The sequence below is a fragment of the Anarhichas minor genome, unplaced genomic scaffold (genome assembly GCF_050575085.1).
Source record: "Anarhichas minor isolate MPS153535 unplaced genomic scaffold, ASM5057508v1 ptg000007l, whole genome shotgun sequence".
Lineage (NCBI taxonomy): Eukaryota > Metazoa > Chordata > Actinopteri > Perciformes > Anarhichadidae > Anarhichas > Anarhichas minor.
Genome location: NW_027466453.1, coordinates 20,427,050 through 20,445,262, shown reverse-complemented (window position 1 = coordinate 20,445,262; position 18,213 = coordinate 20,427,050). Strand labels below are relative to the sequence as shown.

Below are 18,213 nucleotides of genomic sequence, written 5' to 3'. Positions count from 1 at the left end.
TGTGTGTGAGATACTCTACAGGTTTAAGGCCCCATCAGATACAGCTGCTCTATTTAGGGCTCTCTGTATCTCCCTCCTCCCTTTTTCCTCTCTGACACACACCTGCACACACACACACTCACACACCTGCACACACACACACTCACACACCTGCACACACACACACTCACACACGCTGTGCATGCACATGATGGGATAGATGCCATTGGAGAGAATCTCACCTTGGGCTGGCTTGTGTGCAGGTGAGTTGTGAGTCAGGATTGTTTCAGTCACAGCATCTCTGCACACTGCGGCACAGCAGAGAACAAACACTTGTCGAAACTCTTCTTGTTTTGTCGCACTGGACTGAAAAAGACTGTCGGATGCGTCTCATTGCGCACACACATACTTCCTCAGAGAGGAGTAGAATGTAACTTTATATCATCAATACTGGTAGTTGATGTAAAGTTGCTCGGAAAACATTTCACCATAGAAAAAACACAAAGTGGCGTCAACAAAGAAGATTAAAAAGGCAGTGGAAGTAAGTGGGAGATGAAAGCGCTTGCAGCAGAGACTCCATAGCGGAAAGACAGAGGGAATCCTGGTGTAACTGCGTCACTGCTGCCTCGGCGTCCTCTCCGGGGTGTTGGAGGAGGAGGAGGAGGAGGGATGGAGGGACGCGGGGATGGAGAGATGAAAGAGGGAGCGAGGAGGAGCGAGTTCAGGGACAGGCTGATTTATGAGTTTCTGTCTCTGAATCGTGCCGTCTTCAGGGACCTCACTGAGATGAGCCAATCTGGGGTTCACACACACACACACGCTGTATGACACATGCGGCAACTACTCATTCTGTTGGCAACATCTTTAAAGTTGTGATCACAGCAGGGGGGGGGGGGGGGGTTTAATGTTTGAGGTAGTGGTAGAGAGTGTGTGTGTGTTTTTAGTGGCAGATGGTGAAATAAATGAACAATCATCCCAATCAAAACGGCCTGGAGTCTGGATTGGAGGGACTCCACATCCACAGAGTGAGACGGATCAGTAGGAGGAGAACGGAGGAGTTGGTAGAGAGATTTTGGCAGATTTTGGTTGGAGATGAGCGGCAGAGGGTAAAGAAGGAGGAAAGGACAGCAGAGCTCATAAACAGTGAATGGAGCGATGAAGGAAGGAGGACAAACAGCCCGGGATGGTCTGCGGGGCGACGGCAGCAGAAGGAGAAGCTCAGCGGCTCTTCATGGCTGCTCGGTCGAAGCAGAAATGAGTTCCTCTGAGATTTAGTCACCAACGAAGCAGCCAAAGGTGTTTGAGTTTGAGTTATTGGCAAATAAGGATATTTTATACATCAAATCACGATATAAATAGTTTTGAGATTTTAGTGGATAAATAAAGCTAAGAAACCAAAATATTATATCATCAAAATAATATAAGAGAAATATGTTATCTTTCATGTCATTTTATTTCTCTTTTTTCCAACCGGGACCAAGGTTTGGATAGACGGCGTAATACAATCGACTTGATGACTATTTATTGTCATCACTAGTCATAAATCATTTATCCATCAGATTCAGGTGTAAATCATGTTCAGGTACAACTAATGTACTTTAGCTGTTATGTTTTGCAGGACAAAAAAATGCCACAAAATGTTATTGATCAACATGTCGATGAAACATTTATATGGAACTCACCTACATAGTGTTCACTGCCAAGACTAAATGATAACAACTTACCTGACTAGAACAATGTCTCTTTGCCGCTCTAAAGCTAAAGCATGCGTCTCCTCATATGATATCTTACGAAAAGTTACTCCTCATCTTTTGTTGCGTTTTCCAACAAAAGCCTGCAACACGCGTCAGTTTTTGCGTTCACAGGAAACTCAGTTAGGTGAAGGCAACAAACATACTCAGTTAGGTTCAGGAATAGATCTTCGTTCGGTGTTTATGCTTCTTCTTTCACGTGGATAACACACATAATAACACAAATCTATGATTTACGACACATTCTTTTTCGTAGGTATTGCTACGAATGCTGGATGAGACCAGCCTGAAGCATGACGTTGTGAATGAATGTGTGACGGTGATTTCGGCAGCTGACAACGTAAATCAACTGTTTTATAAAACCAGCTGGTACAAAGTAAGGATGTACAAAGCAGATATGGAAAGGACAAAGGACACTGCAACTAAAATGAGTATGCTCATTATAACAGGCAAACACAAAAACACACACACACACACACACACACACTGCTGCCCTGCTGATCGACCTGAGTACAGAGTGTGATTAGGTTATTACATCTGATGGGATTGAGTTTGCTCTCCTCTAATGAAAGAGGGATGGACCGGAGCATGAAAAACGAGGACGGGGGGGGGGGGGGGGTCAGAGAAAAGGATTGCACAAGAGGATGGAAGAAAACGTACACAGAGGGGGAGAATTAGATGAAGAGAGGGAGGTTAAAGGCTAAGAGGAGAGATGGAGGGGATAATGTATAGAAATGAAGGTGGTGGGGGAGGGGGGTTAAAGAGAGTGAGAAGGGGTGAAGGTGAGGGTCAAGGAACCGAGGAAGGAGGGAGGGATGAAAAGGGTGTTGAGGAGGGGGATGGAGGGAGGAGAAAAGGGAGCGTTAACCTGGTCTGTCGGGTTGATGATAATATTCCTCCACCGCTTTGAGATTGAAAGTATTCAACAAATGAATAGATTTATTTGGCCCACCACTAGATTATGTGTGTATGATATGGCAAAAGGCTTGTCATGTTAAATACAGCCTGAGAGAATAACCCCTATATTTGAATTTTATTCCTTTTATTTCCTGCTAATTCCCATGGAAAGTTTACACCTTGAATATTCCCCGGACTTTGGAAACCCGATACATTAAACACATGAAAGTAATTCAAATCTCAGTCTGCATCGTCTGTTGCATTGATGATTAGCGTGTGTGGGCAAGTAAACTGTCTGTGTGGAGAGCAGACAAGGAAAGAATTGGTCAAATAGAACTTTTATACCTAAAGTATACAGTAGATGCTTGTATTGGCATACATACAATATCACACTGTCATGAACTCACTGAACAGCTGTTTACATCCCAGCCTGTTTAAATACAACATGAAGATGAGAATACAGTCGTCTCCTCGCCACTTCTTCTTCTCTGTTTTCTTTTCCCCCTATTCTCCTCTCCAATTTATCAACTGAGTTACTCTGAGAGCTCCATTAACCCCCGAACCACTTTAATAAATGCACTTCAGTGTTGCATAAAAGTCTGTTTCTTCTTCTCGTGTGGATGCATAGGTTTGCTTCCCCCCCCCCCCCCCCCCCCAGCCATCCGTCCCCATGGCAGAGAAAAGTGCTGCGTGACTGGTCGCTGACCTGAACAAAATAATTAACCGTCCTTCAGCCCCAAATTCAGCGGAATGAGACAAACAAAGCACAACAGACAGGTTGTAATTCCTCCGCTTGGCTGAGGAATTACAACCTGACACAAGGGAGTTACAGCCAATGAGCTTCAGGCAGGAGCCACGATCTCCCACTGAAGATGCTGGTTGCTCTGGCGACCTGTCCCCCTGTAGAAAGAACAAGATAAAAGAAGTTTGCATCCTTCTTTTATCTTATTGCAAAGTGATGCCGTTCAAATGTCACTCCATGCCAACGGTTTTCTTTGAGCGCTCACTCTTCAAATCAAACTTTTTGCTTGAACGTGTGTTCAGACGATAAACTTTTCTTTTACCGAAGCAGAAGGAAGTTCAACAGCTACTAACCAGACGGGACGGGCTTTGATTTGTAGTTTTATCGCAGAACAAAGTGCGCTGAGCCGTGGAGCGCGCGGGGATAAGTTCTGCTTGTGTGCTGCGACTTAACACCGTCGCTCCTCTTTAACACATGGACAGATAGAGGACCCTGGGAGGATGGAGGAGGGAGAAAAGGGGGAGGGGGGAAGTCATAACAGGAGGAGAAAGAGATACAGGAAACGGGTAAAGAGACAAAATAACTTCATTTAATGAAGAGAGCTGCTCTGAATGCTGTGATGGGAGACAACTGGACAATATTTCTCTGTAGTGCTTCAGTGCTCCTTTGTTGTTTCCTCCCTCCCCCCCCCCCTCTCTATGTGCACCGGCCTGACAGCTCAACTGGAGTGGGCTTGACACTGTGTGCATGCATTGTGGAGTGGGCATGACCTCTCCAATGGGTTCCTGCTTGTGTGCATCCGTGTATGCCAAAGAGGCTGCGCTGGGGAGTTGTTGTTGTTCTTGCATCGGCAGCCACTCGTGTCGTCATGTTGGACCGTGTAACGGTGCAGTGCTACTGTGCTCTTCATGTCCGGTTGGAGAAAAAAAAAGGGAAAACGCAACCTGCAAACCATTGTTCAGCCACACACAAGCGCTATGCATTTGTGTGCGTGTGTGTTCCCTTAGCGAATGTGTGTAAGTGTTATCACAGTCGCTGTAGGTGCGAGACTTTGCTATGACAGAGTGTGGTACAAATTGAACACAAATGCTTAATACTGCATTGTGATATGTGTGTCTTGTTTACCTCGGAAGGCTTGTATCGTCACATATTAGCGCAGCAGATGATGGAGACAAACACTGAGTCACTCGGTGCCCATCATACAGTCACAAATGTAATGGATGCTCCATATACCGCTCCTTAGAAAGCTTCCTATCATCCTCGACTCTACTTTCTCCTCCGTCTCCAACAGTGTTAGTTTACCGTGTGCTTGTGTCTACTCTGCTACTCTTGCCCTTGAGCGACACACCAAAATGCTCCAGTGGACAGATTTTGTGCCCACTGATACTGGAAGAGATCAAATATTGATAGTACCATAAACCAGGTCGATGAAAAGTAGTGTGGCGCTCCGGTCTGGTTGAAGGATGTTTTTTTGTTTTTTTTTAGGGACAGCAAATGAAATCTGTAAGAAATGAATGAGGCTGAACTTCCTGCATTTGCTTCACAGTTAAAGCCAAATTCCACTAGATGAATAGATAAGTACAATAAATGACTCTGCGCCATGAACATCTTTAATTGAATTGAATTGAACAATTTTAATTGTTTCTAGATTTGGACTGCTGAGTGTTCCAAGTCACAATGTTAGTACAGACCAGGCGGCAACCTCCGGTTCTGAAGAGTGAAGCCAAAGCTTCATGTCTTAAACCTGCATTCTCTCTACTGTCCATCAGGGGGCGACTCCTCTGTTTGTATAGAAGTCTATGAGAACATGATCCATGTTTATAAAGCACCAAGACAAAGGGCTGTTTTGACTCTATGTTAGTGTTATTTGTCATGTTAGTATCGGGTTATTAACTCTACTTAAATATGAAATGGTGGTTGCAAACTGTTAAAATCCTTTTATCACTGTTGTCACTGTTACTGATTTTTCCTTTATAATGTCATATGCACATTGTTTTGTTCAACTAACAAAACATTCTTTCTACAGCTGTGTAATATCCACATGTTAGTTTGGGTAAATAACCTGAACAGTAATATAAAACATAACACTGGGTCCAAACAACCCCTTCATATTGCGTCTGACTTGATTGATCAAAACTGGGTGACAAGTAATTTATTTTTCTCTATATGGACAGGCGATAAATGGTAATATTAAGTGTCCCCATTGTTAGCCTGTATTACCCACAATCCATCACATCCAGTGTGACACGACACAGCCCTGGTTTGATTTGCTCGGAGCGCTGAGGCATAAATTCACCTGAGCGAGTGAGACCAGGAGCGCTCGTGTGCCGGGCCGGAAATCCAACCAATGTACACTATATTTATAGAGCTTATAGCAACATTACAAAAAACATAACTGTACTTCCGAATTCGAGCTTGTGTGTGTGTGTGTGTGTGTGTGTGTGTTCGGCAGAAGCCAAACTAAATTAGGAAAAAAACAAAAACAGGATCTTTGTTGTTTTTCTGTTAACTGAAAACCAGTGCGTACGCTGAGCTCGCTTTGCAGCGGCAGCCTGGCTTGACTTTGAGGACTTATACATTAATGCTTGTGTGTTGCAACGCACACATACATCTGTGTGTGTGTGTGTGTGTGTGTGTGTGTGTGTGTGTGTGTGTGTGAGAGAGAGAGAGCTGAAGACAGAAGGGGGCTCAGGAGGTGTTGACTGTGGAGATTAAAGAGGAATTAGAGAAAGCAGAGCGCATGGGGGCACAGAGCGACGCGAGAGAGAGAGAGAGACTTTCTGAATATTCAAATCTCTCATTTTAATTCTGACGCAGATTACTGAATCTTTCATCTCTGAAGGAAGGATCGACCTCACTACCCATGACCTTGTGTGTGTGTGTGTGTGTGTGTGTGTGTGTGTGTGTGCGTGTGTGTGTGTGTCTGTGTGTGTGTGTTGTATGGTGACAGACTGGCCCAAGGCATTTTCTATGTGATTGAAGATGTGCTTTCTCTCTCTCTCTCTCTCTCTCTCTCTCTGTACTCACAACAACACCAGTGTAACAATGTTATCGAGGATGTTCTGTTGCCACTCCTCCGAGGGCACAACACATGTTTTACAGCGCCGTAATGGCTGAATGCACGTTTAACTCATTTGTACGTCGGGGTTCATGCGACACGAGCCTCAGAGCTGCTGTAGAATTGCTGAATCAACGTGTGACTGTGTGAACGTGGCCTCTGAACTGGACTGCCCCTGCAACAATCACTCATGTCTGACACAAGCCCCCCTCCAAAATGTTGTGCCCCTTGTTTATTTCTCCCTCTCCTTCTGTTTAAATGTGCCTCCAGAGGATAAGCAGCATTCTTCCTGCCTCCCACAGTAGCACTGCTTCTGTTAACTTGAACATCCAGCTGCTGCATACCACGGCAGCGGGAGCTTGGCGCATAGGCAGAGACCATCTTTTCCAGAAATACAGCAGACGCTGCTTCCCCCGATGTACAATATTAGCGCGTCAAATCTGTGAGAAGCAGGAGATGTAGACATAAGCAGTGGGAGAAGAAGAAGTACACTGTGAAAAGTAGGTGAAAGTATTCTCAGCTAAATGTACATAAAGTACTCACTGTGCAGTAAAATGTTCCCTGTCAGTGTTTTACGATTCTGTTTGATGTTCGTGCATTAATATTGCTTCAGCATTAACGTGTATGTTGCATTGTTACTGCTCTGGATGTTTACGCTCTGTAATTTGAACTCCTTTATGGACTGTTGGATGGTTTCATCTACAGGAACGCATCACATTATGTGTTTGTAGCGTTGAGAACCTTTCATGAGCTCTGAAGTAAAGCCGTTTTCAAGAGGCTTTTTAAACAGTTTAGTAGCTCTACAAAGTCCATCCATTGGTTTATCACAAACATCTGGAGATACGTGGTTTTCACTGGACAGGAAGGGGATGAAAACATGTCATCTGAGAAAGAACCAATTGTAGTGGAGTAAGAAGTACAATATTTGTCTCTGAGTTGTAGTAGAGAGAAACATAATATGGAAATACTCAAGTATAGACCAAATACCTCAAATGTGTACTTCATTACAGTACTTGAGTTCATGTATGCACTTGGTTACATTCCACCACTGCATATATAAGTCGCCTTTAATGCTCAGAAGTGCATTGCAGTCCACAATAGACATGGTCTGCATATATAATAGCATAGTACTCTTCAGCTTTAATTGGTCTACATATCTCATATTTGAGGAGATCCAGATTTTGAACTTCCCTCCCGGTGGACAGAGGGAAGCTGTTGTCAGCAGGGAGAATAGAGACATGGTATTCAGGCAGAGTGCATTGCACACTTGTCAGGTTTGGTTAATTAAGTGGTGCGACGGGTAAGGCTCTCAGATGTGCATATGGGCTGTCATATGACGGTGTGTTGGTGGGAGCAGAGCGAAGATAATAGGCTGTTATATTACCTTTTTCTTCTAAAATGTAAAATGCATTCACAGAAAAATGTCGTTTCCCGCTGCGGTTTGACTGAAGTATGTTTGTCTTTGCTGTTGTTATTCCCTGTTCAGAAGTTCTCTTAAAATGAACAAGGACACAAAGAGTTGATGGTGATTTATTCAGTTGTCCACAGCTGATATGACAAATAGCCTCAAACGCACTCATCCGTATCCTGATGGTTGAATCAACATCTGCTGTTAAACCCACACACGTCGCTATTCAGATACATGTTCACATGAGCCTCATTACCCTGAACACTGTGTGTGCAACACCTCCTTCCCTCATGTAGTATCTGCTCATGTTGAACGTATTTAGTCTTGATTGCTTTTTAATTGATCTTTAATCTTTGAACACAACATTTACTGGCAGAAGAGATGCATTTTCATCTATTTCATATGGATAAATAACATCTGTTATTCATTTTTTTAAATGTTGAATGACAAATTTTACAACAAAAACTTCAATTAGCCCTGTTTTTATACATGTTGAATTAGATTTTTGAATGTCCAGTTGCGTGGCATTGTACAGAAGACTGCCACAGCCGTGTGGGAGGCAATGTGTTTTCAGGCTGTCCGTCTGTCCGTCCGTCCGTCCATCCGTCTGTGCGTCTGTTCTCGTAAACACGATATCTCAGGAGTGACATGAATGTCTTCATATTTGGCTCAAACTTCCACATGAACTCAAGTACCGATCAAAAGGAAGGTGACTTCTCCCCAGGAGCACAGTCTCTTGGTTTGGTGTGGACATGTTTAGTCTAACAAGTGAAAGATGAAGACAGTGTGCTGGGCACCATCATCTCCTTGTGACATCTATGCAAAGTATTGACTGGAAAAACCTGTCGTGTCGGATAAATGAAAGAAGATCTTTACTCTTATCAGCCACTGGAGGGAAAAAGTTTAAGTCAGAATTTTCCGCCGATACAAACTTCTGTCTCTGCCCCTGATCACAGCAGAGAGGTCCGATTGTCCTCGTATATGTGTGTGTGTGTGTGTGTGTGTGTGCGTGTGTGTGTGCATGTGTGCGTGCGGCATAAACTTAATTTACATAAAATGTATAGATGCGTGCATTTGTGTGTGTGTTTTGTGAGTCTGTATGTACAGTCCGTCTGTGTGTGAGTAATGCAGGAGACAGTGGTCACCCTTTGTTTTCTGCTCCGACTCCCTTTCTAATTAGAACAGTACTTCACCATGGGAATACTTGAATACTGCAACTTGGTGCACACACCAGATCCCTGCATGTGTGTGTGTGTGTGTGTGTGTGTGTGTGTGTGTTTCTGGGACAAAAGCCAAACCTAAAAAACAGCAGCATCGCTGCCTCTTTTTCTACTTTAGGAGACATGGTTTAAAGCGATTCCTTTCTCTTATTCTCTGTTGTCATCCAATCTCTCCGTCTCTCACTCGCGCTCTCTTCGCACTGATTACGTGATGATTATTTTTTGTTCTCATTTTCGATATATTTACATCTTATAACTTTACTGCAGCTGCCGACGCTCTGGGATTTATTGTCCATATGTTTGGTTTTGGTCAACTTGTGTTTTCATAGACTGGATTGATTTATGTGCAACATGTTGTCGGTGCTGCTACGATGGATTTATGACTTTGTTGATGGTCGGAGTGCGGCTGCACTGATCCATTCTGTGGGATCCTCCACGATGAGCACACACATGTCACATCTCTTTGACAGATTTGAATCGGTTTTGATGAGGAGAAAAAAAGTATCAGATGAGACAACATTTTGGGATTTTGGAGCTGACTGAGTTTTTTTTAGATTTGTCATCTTCTTCATTGAGTCAATAGAAACGAGGGCGCAGTGTTGGTTTCCAGCCGTGTTGCTGCACAAAGATAACTAGACAGACTGAAACCCTCCATCAAATCTCCGTCCTCGCGGTGAGGCACCAATCTGGCCACGCTGTTAAGACTCCATTCCTTATAGACGGATTATTATTGAAGCTCTTGAACAGAAAGGAAAGAAAAGTCCACCGCTGACCCTCCGTGCCCTCTGTAACGCACCTCCTTGCCCTACATAGATAACCTCGCTCCGAGTCCAAAAAGGATAAAGAAAGGATAACACAAGCAAGAGGAAATCTACACACGATTACTCACAAGTGCTATTTCAGTCAGCTGAGGAGGTGACATCTGACATTGTTATACCCATGATACTTGTGACAAGAAAGTAGGACTCACAAGAATACATCTTGAGACTCACCAACAGATTAGCATGAATACTGCATCTGGGATTATAAAGAACCCATTGCTAGTTGTGATAGACGTCCTTTCTCTTGCATTTTCATTGATCAGTTAGCAAACGCCACAGGATGTACAGTAGACATGGACCCATTACGATGTTTATCTGTGAAACACGGTAAATGCCTGTAAACAGATTAACAGACAGTCCCACTGGGTCATTTCTGGACCCATTATGTCCATTAGAATCGCACAAACCTTCCTTTTGGCATCCGGCTGCGGTGTGTTGTCTCACATGCTATTATGCTGAATCATGGTTGATCTTTCTCTAGGATTTGAGCCCTTCTTATGCACGCTTATATATCTCTTACAGTATATATCACGTTATGTCATTGTTATGGACTGGACTGTGTGTGGCTTGCAGCTGATCATGCCTGCACCTGTGGTCGGCATTGGAACATCAACATAATCTAAAAGCATGCTGAGGACATTTTGTTTCCATTTTCAACATCATGTTATTGTTTTAGTCGTTGTTTGTCCTCTGAAGTTCATGATGTCTCTGGCCTGGAATGAACAGTCCTCTCTGTAAACAGCAAGTTACATGTGCTTTGGCCTTAACCTCTTCCTGCACGTGGTTCGAGCACGTATCCATGCTGGTCATCCTGCTCAACTGCGTCACTCTGGGGATGTTCCAGCCCTGTGAAGACGTCACCTGTCAGTCAGAGTGGTGCCGCATCCTACAGGTCAGTGTGACGGCCTAACATATGTTATATTACAATATTATCTTACATATTACACATTTATATAATGAGTTTCCATTAGATAGTAGTGGCATGAGAAACGGTGTTCATTACCTTGGTGTGACATGTTCTTCCACATAAGCACCTTTCACTGTAAGTCATGTTCCATGTTTTGATTTTTATCTAGTCAGCTGTGTCAGCGATTAATTCAAAGGCGACATCACTGATGGGGCCGAATGTAAAGGACATACAGGACTATTTTATTGCAGATAAAATGTGTCTCTTACGCCAGGGATTGATTTCACATTCTGAGTTGAGCAACAACAATAACAAGAACAATTTATAAACAAATGGAAATGAGAATTTCTTTCATTCTTTCTTCTTGTCTCACTCGTCTCGTTTGTTCCAACATGCTCGTACTGTCGAGCGATGTTGATTCTTGGCGCAGTGAGACGTGCTCATTATATTCAAATACAGACCTTCTTCCTCTTCTTTTTTTTTTTGTTCTTCTTTGCTGTAGTAGATGTCTAATTAATTGAGACACAGCCATAACCACGCTAAGCCAGAGCTATTCCCTGCTGGGATGAGACTAACTAATGGAGACAAGAATTTCTTCCCGACAACCTCCACTGGCTCTTCCACAGCTCCTATCGGCATGTGATGAGGGAACTTTATCCAGGAGCTGACCTTATTCTGTCGACGAGCAGTGAATATCCTCTGGTTCTTATTGTTGGGATTCCACCTGTGTGTTTGTCTTCCTCTCCGTGTTTCTTCAGGTATTGGACGACTGTATCTTTGCTTTCTTTGCGGTGGAAATGGTCATCAAGATGGTGGCCCTGGGAATTTTTGGCCCCAATTGTTACCTTGGCGACAAGTGGAACCAGCTTGACTTCGTCATCGTCATGGCAGGGTCGGTGTCCCGAAATGCTTTTTTGTTTTGCTCTTACCCACAAATTGCTCCATTTTCTCTGTCATCCTGAGACGATAGCAGTCTGCTTAGAATAAGATCATATTTTGCTGAACACGAAGTAAACAATCAGACGAGCATGAATGAGATATCACACACAGTTACTCACAGTAAAGATGGCTACTCACAGCTCACGCATGATACAGGTGTATGTTTTAACACCTGTGGGTGTGTTGTGTAACATTTCAGTCTCTGTTTTCACCCCATCAGGTTACAGTTTTCACCTACTCTAAAAATGTGAATATTTCTGCATACTGGGGTCCCTGAACAGTCTCTGAATGTCATAAATTGACCGGAGAGCCAAGACTCTTGTGGCTCCAATGAGCCCAATTGTATCATGTGTGTTGCTGTTAGTTTCCATATAAGCCATTTCATGTAAGGCCACCATTTGTTTTTCAATACTTGACGTCACTGTATATAATGACTATGTATGTTGAGGCGAGGGCAGGACCCAATCAGCAGCAAGACATTCTTTTAGATACTCCCACGCTCTAAGGACCGAGCCAATGTGACCACACACACACTCCTCACACAGCCGGCACACTCACAGGGCAGAGTACAAGAAACTAACACAATTAAGACCACAGCTGTCCCTCTCTGCCTTCTTGTCACATTCATGTGCAACGTGCACTATACAGAGGGAAACGAGCGTTTGACTCCATGTAATTAAATGTCATACGTGCAGTAATTATGTGGGTAGAGGCATTATGATATTTTTGGTATTCTTAGATTGCTTGTTGTTGCTTTGGGTCAATATATCTGCGTGTGTGTGTGAGTACAGAACATGAAGTGAAACTCTCTCTGGCCGTGTCTTCAGGGTGATGGAGTATTCTCTGGATGGCCATAATGCCAGTCTGTCTGCCATCCGAACCGTCCGAGTGCTCCGGCCTCTGAGGGCCATCAACAGAGTACCAAGTAAGTCCATGTTTAAACCTTAGCAGGGAGGCTTTTTCACCAGGGCCGACCTGATTGGTCCTTGATTTGTAAATAAGCACAATTTATCCATCTGTGGTTATTTGCTCTTTGGCTCAATGCTAGCAGCTTAGCACACAGCAGTGATCCACTGAACTAGCCAAAGCCCTGACTGTCTTTTAAAGGAGGATAAAAACATGTCTATACTCATCAATACTAAATTATGAAAATGCTTTTTTAAATTATTTTTTTTGTCAACTCTGCATAATTATCTGCTGCAGAGTGCTTCTTTTTCAAAAACTGACATTATATTATTGTAATATTCACATAATTGTTCATATTCACATATCAAAGGTTGTTCAACTTATGTACATTTTACATCATATTACATATATTGATTTGTTTACCTAATCCTACACAGGTATATGCATTTCACCTGCAACCGCTGTGATGCTGTACATTCTCATGTTATCGTTCAACGAGTTTGCACCGAGCGCTACGAAAGCAAAACCACATGAAAAAAAAAGTAGAGTATTTTGGTGTCTATGTTCTCACCATATTGAAGCAGACTTGATGTCTGCTTCAATCTCACTTCCAGAGGTGGTACCACTCCAGTGCCGAGTCAGAACTTGCACATAGTTTGTCATTTTCCGAAAAGCTCTGTGACAGAGGTGGCCATGAATCTACAGCCAAAGAGGATCACTAGACAACAATGTCATAACAACGCAGAAGATTATTAACCAGCGTACGCGAGGCATGCAGCCAAGTGTTGTTTTTCAGGCTTCAGTCTGCCTGTAGCCGTGGACATTTTGTTCAATACACTGTTCAATACACTCATACACACGATTTTAAACCTTTCTTTCTTATTGCACTCAACTGTTTCAGTCTGATGTCATCCTGTTTATTATCTTCACGAAATACATTTTATTGTTCATATAACACAAAGTATGAAAAAAATCAGGATCAATAGGGTTATAGATGTCTGCTTGTTGTCTGGCTGCAACAAGCTAAAAGACAAAAAGTGTGTGCGCGTGTGTGTGTGTGTGTGTGTGTGTGTGTGTGTGTGTGTGTGTGTGTGTGTGTGTGTGTGTGTGCGTGTGTGTGTGTGTGTGCGTGTGAATGATGACCCCGCTTCCCTAGAATAACCCAGCTGTTCGCATGTGATACAGTGTGATCCAAGAGTCTCCCACGTAATTGATGACGTTATACGTTTGTACAAGCGCGTGTGTGTGTGTATGTGTGTGTGTGTGTGTTTGCATACTGCAAATAAACCCAAACAATCATAAAGCATGGCAGGTTGTCTGCTTCTCTCGAGCTATCGTCACACACAGTCTCTCACACACACACACACACACACACACACGTTCACTGTGTTGTTCTACCTCAGTGAGGACTTATATTCAACATTAACCTTAACCTTATCGCTAAGCTAACAGTAGGCCCCGAGAAACAGTCTTTACAGCCTCGGACAAGGTGAAGTGAATCTTGTATTATTGTAACAAGTTTCCAGTCGCTCCCTGAAGGGTCTGACACAGGGAGGGAGATGGAGGGAAGAAAGAGGGAGAGAAGCACAATGAGAGATATCACTTGGGGCTGGAAGCTCAAGGTTGGTGGAGACACAAACAGACACATATACTCACAGGTACACACAATCAGAGACAGGATGAACGCTCACTGTCTTCATTTTTCCCTCTCTCTTTCATCTCTTTGAGACTCCCATCTAATCTTTTGTTTTATTTGTGAATCTGAATTGTGATCAGAGGCCGGGTGTTTGTGGGTGCGAGCCAGCCGGGCTAACAGCCAGGCTAAAGTTTTTTCCTCTCCCCACTTACCATCTCTGTTTGTCTTTCATCGTTCTGCGATCACTCCGTCTCTCTGTTTGTCTTTCTGCCTAAGTGGATGGGAAGTATCTATTGTTAGACACATGTTGAATGTGTTTTTTTTCCTGCTGTAGCCTAGATACAGCGAGCAGGACTCTCTGCGCTCTATATTTGTGGCAAACGCAACGACCGGCGCAACTAGCGCTTCGTCCGTTTGTTATTTTCCTCACCTTGAAATCTGCTTTACGGATCACAAAACACAAGTTTATTCAAATGAGACAACACAAAGTAAGTTGGTATTCTGTCACTTTACTGCCAGTCTGGTCATTTAAGCTAATGCTAAATATACTCATGACACATCTCTACTACACATTCATTGTTATTATTTTCTGCTTATCCACAGATACCATCACACATGTTCATTGCACATGTTCTGCTATAACTGAATTAGATTGCTGGCCAGTGCGGTTGGGAACAGATTGTGAAGAGCAGTTACTTCATCATCGTCGTTGGTCTGTCTACCGACGGCAATGAGTTCAAATTAACATATTCAATTAGATCTAATCTAAGAAGCCACTTTTCTGACTTCATTAAAAGATCTTCTCGTAGATTGAGGCCTAAATCCACAGTCCTGCTTCTTTCGTCTCCTCTAAATAACATCACCCCTCCACACTTCTTACAGGCTCAAATAATGTGCATTGCCTGACCTCCCGTGTCATGACTCTCTGATTCAAACGCTCTCATTGAGTCTGCTGCTAGTGCACCATTACATTGCATTCGTTTAATTAAACCTACCACAGTGCATTGTAACTCTGGGCGTGAACTTAGGGGACAATCTACTTTTTAAATCACTGTCTGTGTCGTTCTAAGCAGTGATCACATAGTCCCCAAAATGTTGTATGGAGCAACCATTAGTATTCAGCTAAGAGGGTGTCAATGCTGGGAGATGTTTGAGTAGGTTTCTACAGTAAGGCATCTGTTTACTGTTTACTCAGTGTGTGCATGTGAACATTTCCATGTGTTGTATTCAGTAGTTGGTATACAGCAATACTCTGGTGTCGCAAGCACACAGGCATGCTCTTGTTGTTCAGTTTGAGGATGAGAGATGCGTGTCGGGGTGTAAGGTTTCCTCCTTTGACCGGTCGGTATAACCTTTGTTTTGATGAGCCGATGATTTAAACTGGACATTTCATCGATACTCTGGTTTCTGTTCCATCCCACAGCCATGACCTTATCTCTTTACAGCTCTGACAGATTGACCCTCACCTGCCTGGCTGTCACATATCTCACCAAAAAAAACACATTATCTCACATGCAACTCCAGATGTGCAGCTGAACTGGGATCGGTCACTCATTACGGATGGATGGTTGACTGGATGGATCGATGCATGATCGATGGATTCATTTAGAGTAGACTTTGACTTATTTCCACTATCCCATATACACTGTGGAGACCAAAGCAAAAACCCAGCTCAGAGGATTTCATGCTGTGGGACGAAAATATGTTCTCGACAACAACTTTGTGTCTAATGAAAGCACAGAGAAGCACACACGGATAAACACAAATAAGACAACGCACGCTAAACGCTGATGAGTCATTCGCTCCGAGTGCGGACAGAGTAACAACAACGAAAACCTCGCTGTCAGGACACTTTCTATACTTGTAAACAAGATGTTCAGATATCATTCATTTTCTTTCCAGTATTACTTTATGTTCTCCACATGTCTTTGTTATTCCAAATATGCTGTAATATTGTCCTTCACGACATTTCAACATCTAAAATGAGTAGAATTATAAATTTAGCTCTAAATGATCTCGACTAAAAAAAAAATCTATAACACACACAATTTGCTCATCTGTGCTTCCAAACATATATTAACAATTAATGATAATCTTCTGGACAATTGTATGAGTTTGATTTGACTCAGACGTAGTTTAAATTAATTTAATATTGATAATAGTTATGATAATATTTAGCATCTGGCACAAAATTCAACAAGGAAGCTGGTGAGTTAAAGGTGGTAATCTTGTGAAACTAGCGAGACTACGCTAGTTATATAACCGAAAACCCAGCCCAGTGTTGCCAACTCTTTACCAGTGAAAGTAGCTAGCAGCACTACACAAAGGCATGTGGGTTGGTTTTTTGTCAGAGCGTTTGATTCGTTGATTGCTGTCGGGATGTAATCAGAGTGTCAACAAATTGAATCAAAAAGTATTTGTGAAGAAGAAAACCATCCTGATAACTGAAAACTCCCCAAACAAGGAGCTTTAAATGTGTTTATCATAGCTACTGTCGACATTAGCAGTGACACTATGGAATTTCCCGTACTGTAAGTGTGGTCATTGTGAAAAGGCTGATATACGTATATGTGAAAGGGACCTCGGGGACAAGATCCCTGACTCTGCTGACGCTAAAGACATCCGACAGCTGGAGATGGATGCTGAACACGTGTGGTTAGATAATACTAGCCTCAAGGAAGCTGTGAGTTCAAATCCCGGAGGATGAAATAATTTCAAACTGTCACTGTCGGTATTGTCATCGCTTGTAATTATGCTGGCTGTGGGGATGAATTTGTGGGTTCCAAGCTCACACGATCAATGGAGGTTGTCAGGGTTTGCGGTAGTAAAAGTCTATTTAATGCAAAACTCAACTGTCATGTGTGTGAACTCTAAACAAAGTGATCATTTCTGATGCTATCGTTATTTCTTTGTGTTCCACTTTGTAGGTATGCGGATCTTGGTGACACTGCTGTTGGACACCCTGCCCATGCTGGGAAACGTCCTCCTCCTCTGCTTCTTTGTCTTCTTCATCTTCGGCATTGTGGGAGTCCAGCTGTGGGCGGGACTACTGCGCAACCGCTGCTTCATGGGAGAGAACATCAGAACGTAAGGAATTCTTCTAGTCATACAGTATTTGCATTTTCCTTATTACCTTCTAAGCTGGAAGTAGCACAGATGGTCCCAGGAATCCTCTTCAAGACCGTGGTCAAATCTAGACTGAATCAGTGAAGCAAAAAACTAAAATGAGTGAAAAACTCCTTCAGTAGACTCAGAAGTTTGGATACATTTTTAATTTCCCACTGAATAGAAGAAGTCTACCCACCCTGTTTTGCCAGTGCTGTTCTCCACATCCATATGGTGACCTGCACGGCCTCCAGCAAGCACACATGGGCTCTTCAAACACGCTCAGATCACTGAACTCAAACACACGATCTTTCCTTTTTTCTGCGCCTTTCATTTCTCCTTCTGTTTTCACCCTTCCTCCTCTTCCTCCCTCGGCCTCTCTCGGTAGAGATTGTGTTGCGTTGTCACATGGTGTATCAGTCAGCTGTTGCCTGGAGCAAAAACACAGAAATTGTAACTTGTTAGAGTACACTGACTGCATCGCACCCCCAGGATGTAAACCACCGTATGGCCATAATGATGCTAATAATGCTAATAATAATAATAATAAACTCTTTCATACAGGGGTAGTAGTTCAAAGTGCTTCACAAAAAATGAAGGAAACAACAGAATGAATCAAAACAAACCGATTAAAACATTCTAATACTGCAAGATACAAGCAATCACTAAAACAAAGGGAGGCATAAGAACAATAAAACATGTAAGAGATTAAAGTTGTAGGCAATGCTGAGTAAATACATTTTCAATTGTCGTTTAAAAATGTTCACAGCGCTCACATCTGTTATAGCCTTGGGTAGGCAATTCTATTGGCCGATAAATAAAAGAGGCTTAGCTGCCGATTTTC

General features: G+C 42.9%; 1 protein-coding gene across 1 annotated transcript in view; it reads left to right on the top strand.

The window, feature by feature from the left end:
• Positions 1 to 18,213, top strand: part of cacna1ha (calcium channel, voltage-dependent, T type, alpha 1H subunit a) — a 97,059-nt gene that overhangs the window by 38,193 nt on the left and 40,653 nt on the right. Inside the window, exons 2-5 of the mRNA XM_076081494.1 lie at positions 10,657 to 10,768; positions 11,542 to 11,675; positions 12,550 to 12,647; positions 17,192 to 17,351. Coding sequence (XP_075937609.1) covers positions 10,657 to 10,768; positions 11,542 to 11,675; positions 12,550 to 12,647; positions 17,192 to 17,351 — 504 coding nt within the window. The remainder of the gene's footprint in view (positions 1 to 10,656; positions 10,769 to 11,541; positions 11,676 to 12,549; positions 12,648 to 17,191; positions 17,352 to 18,213) is intronic.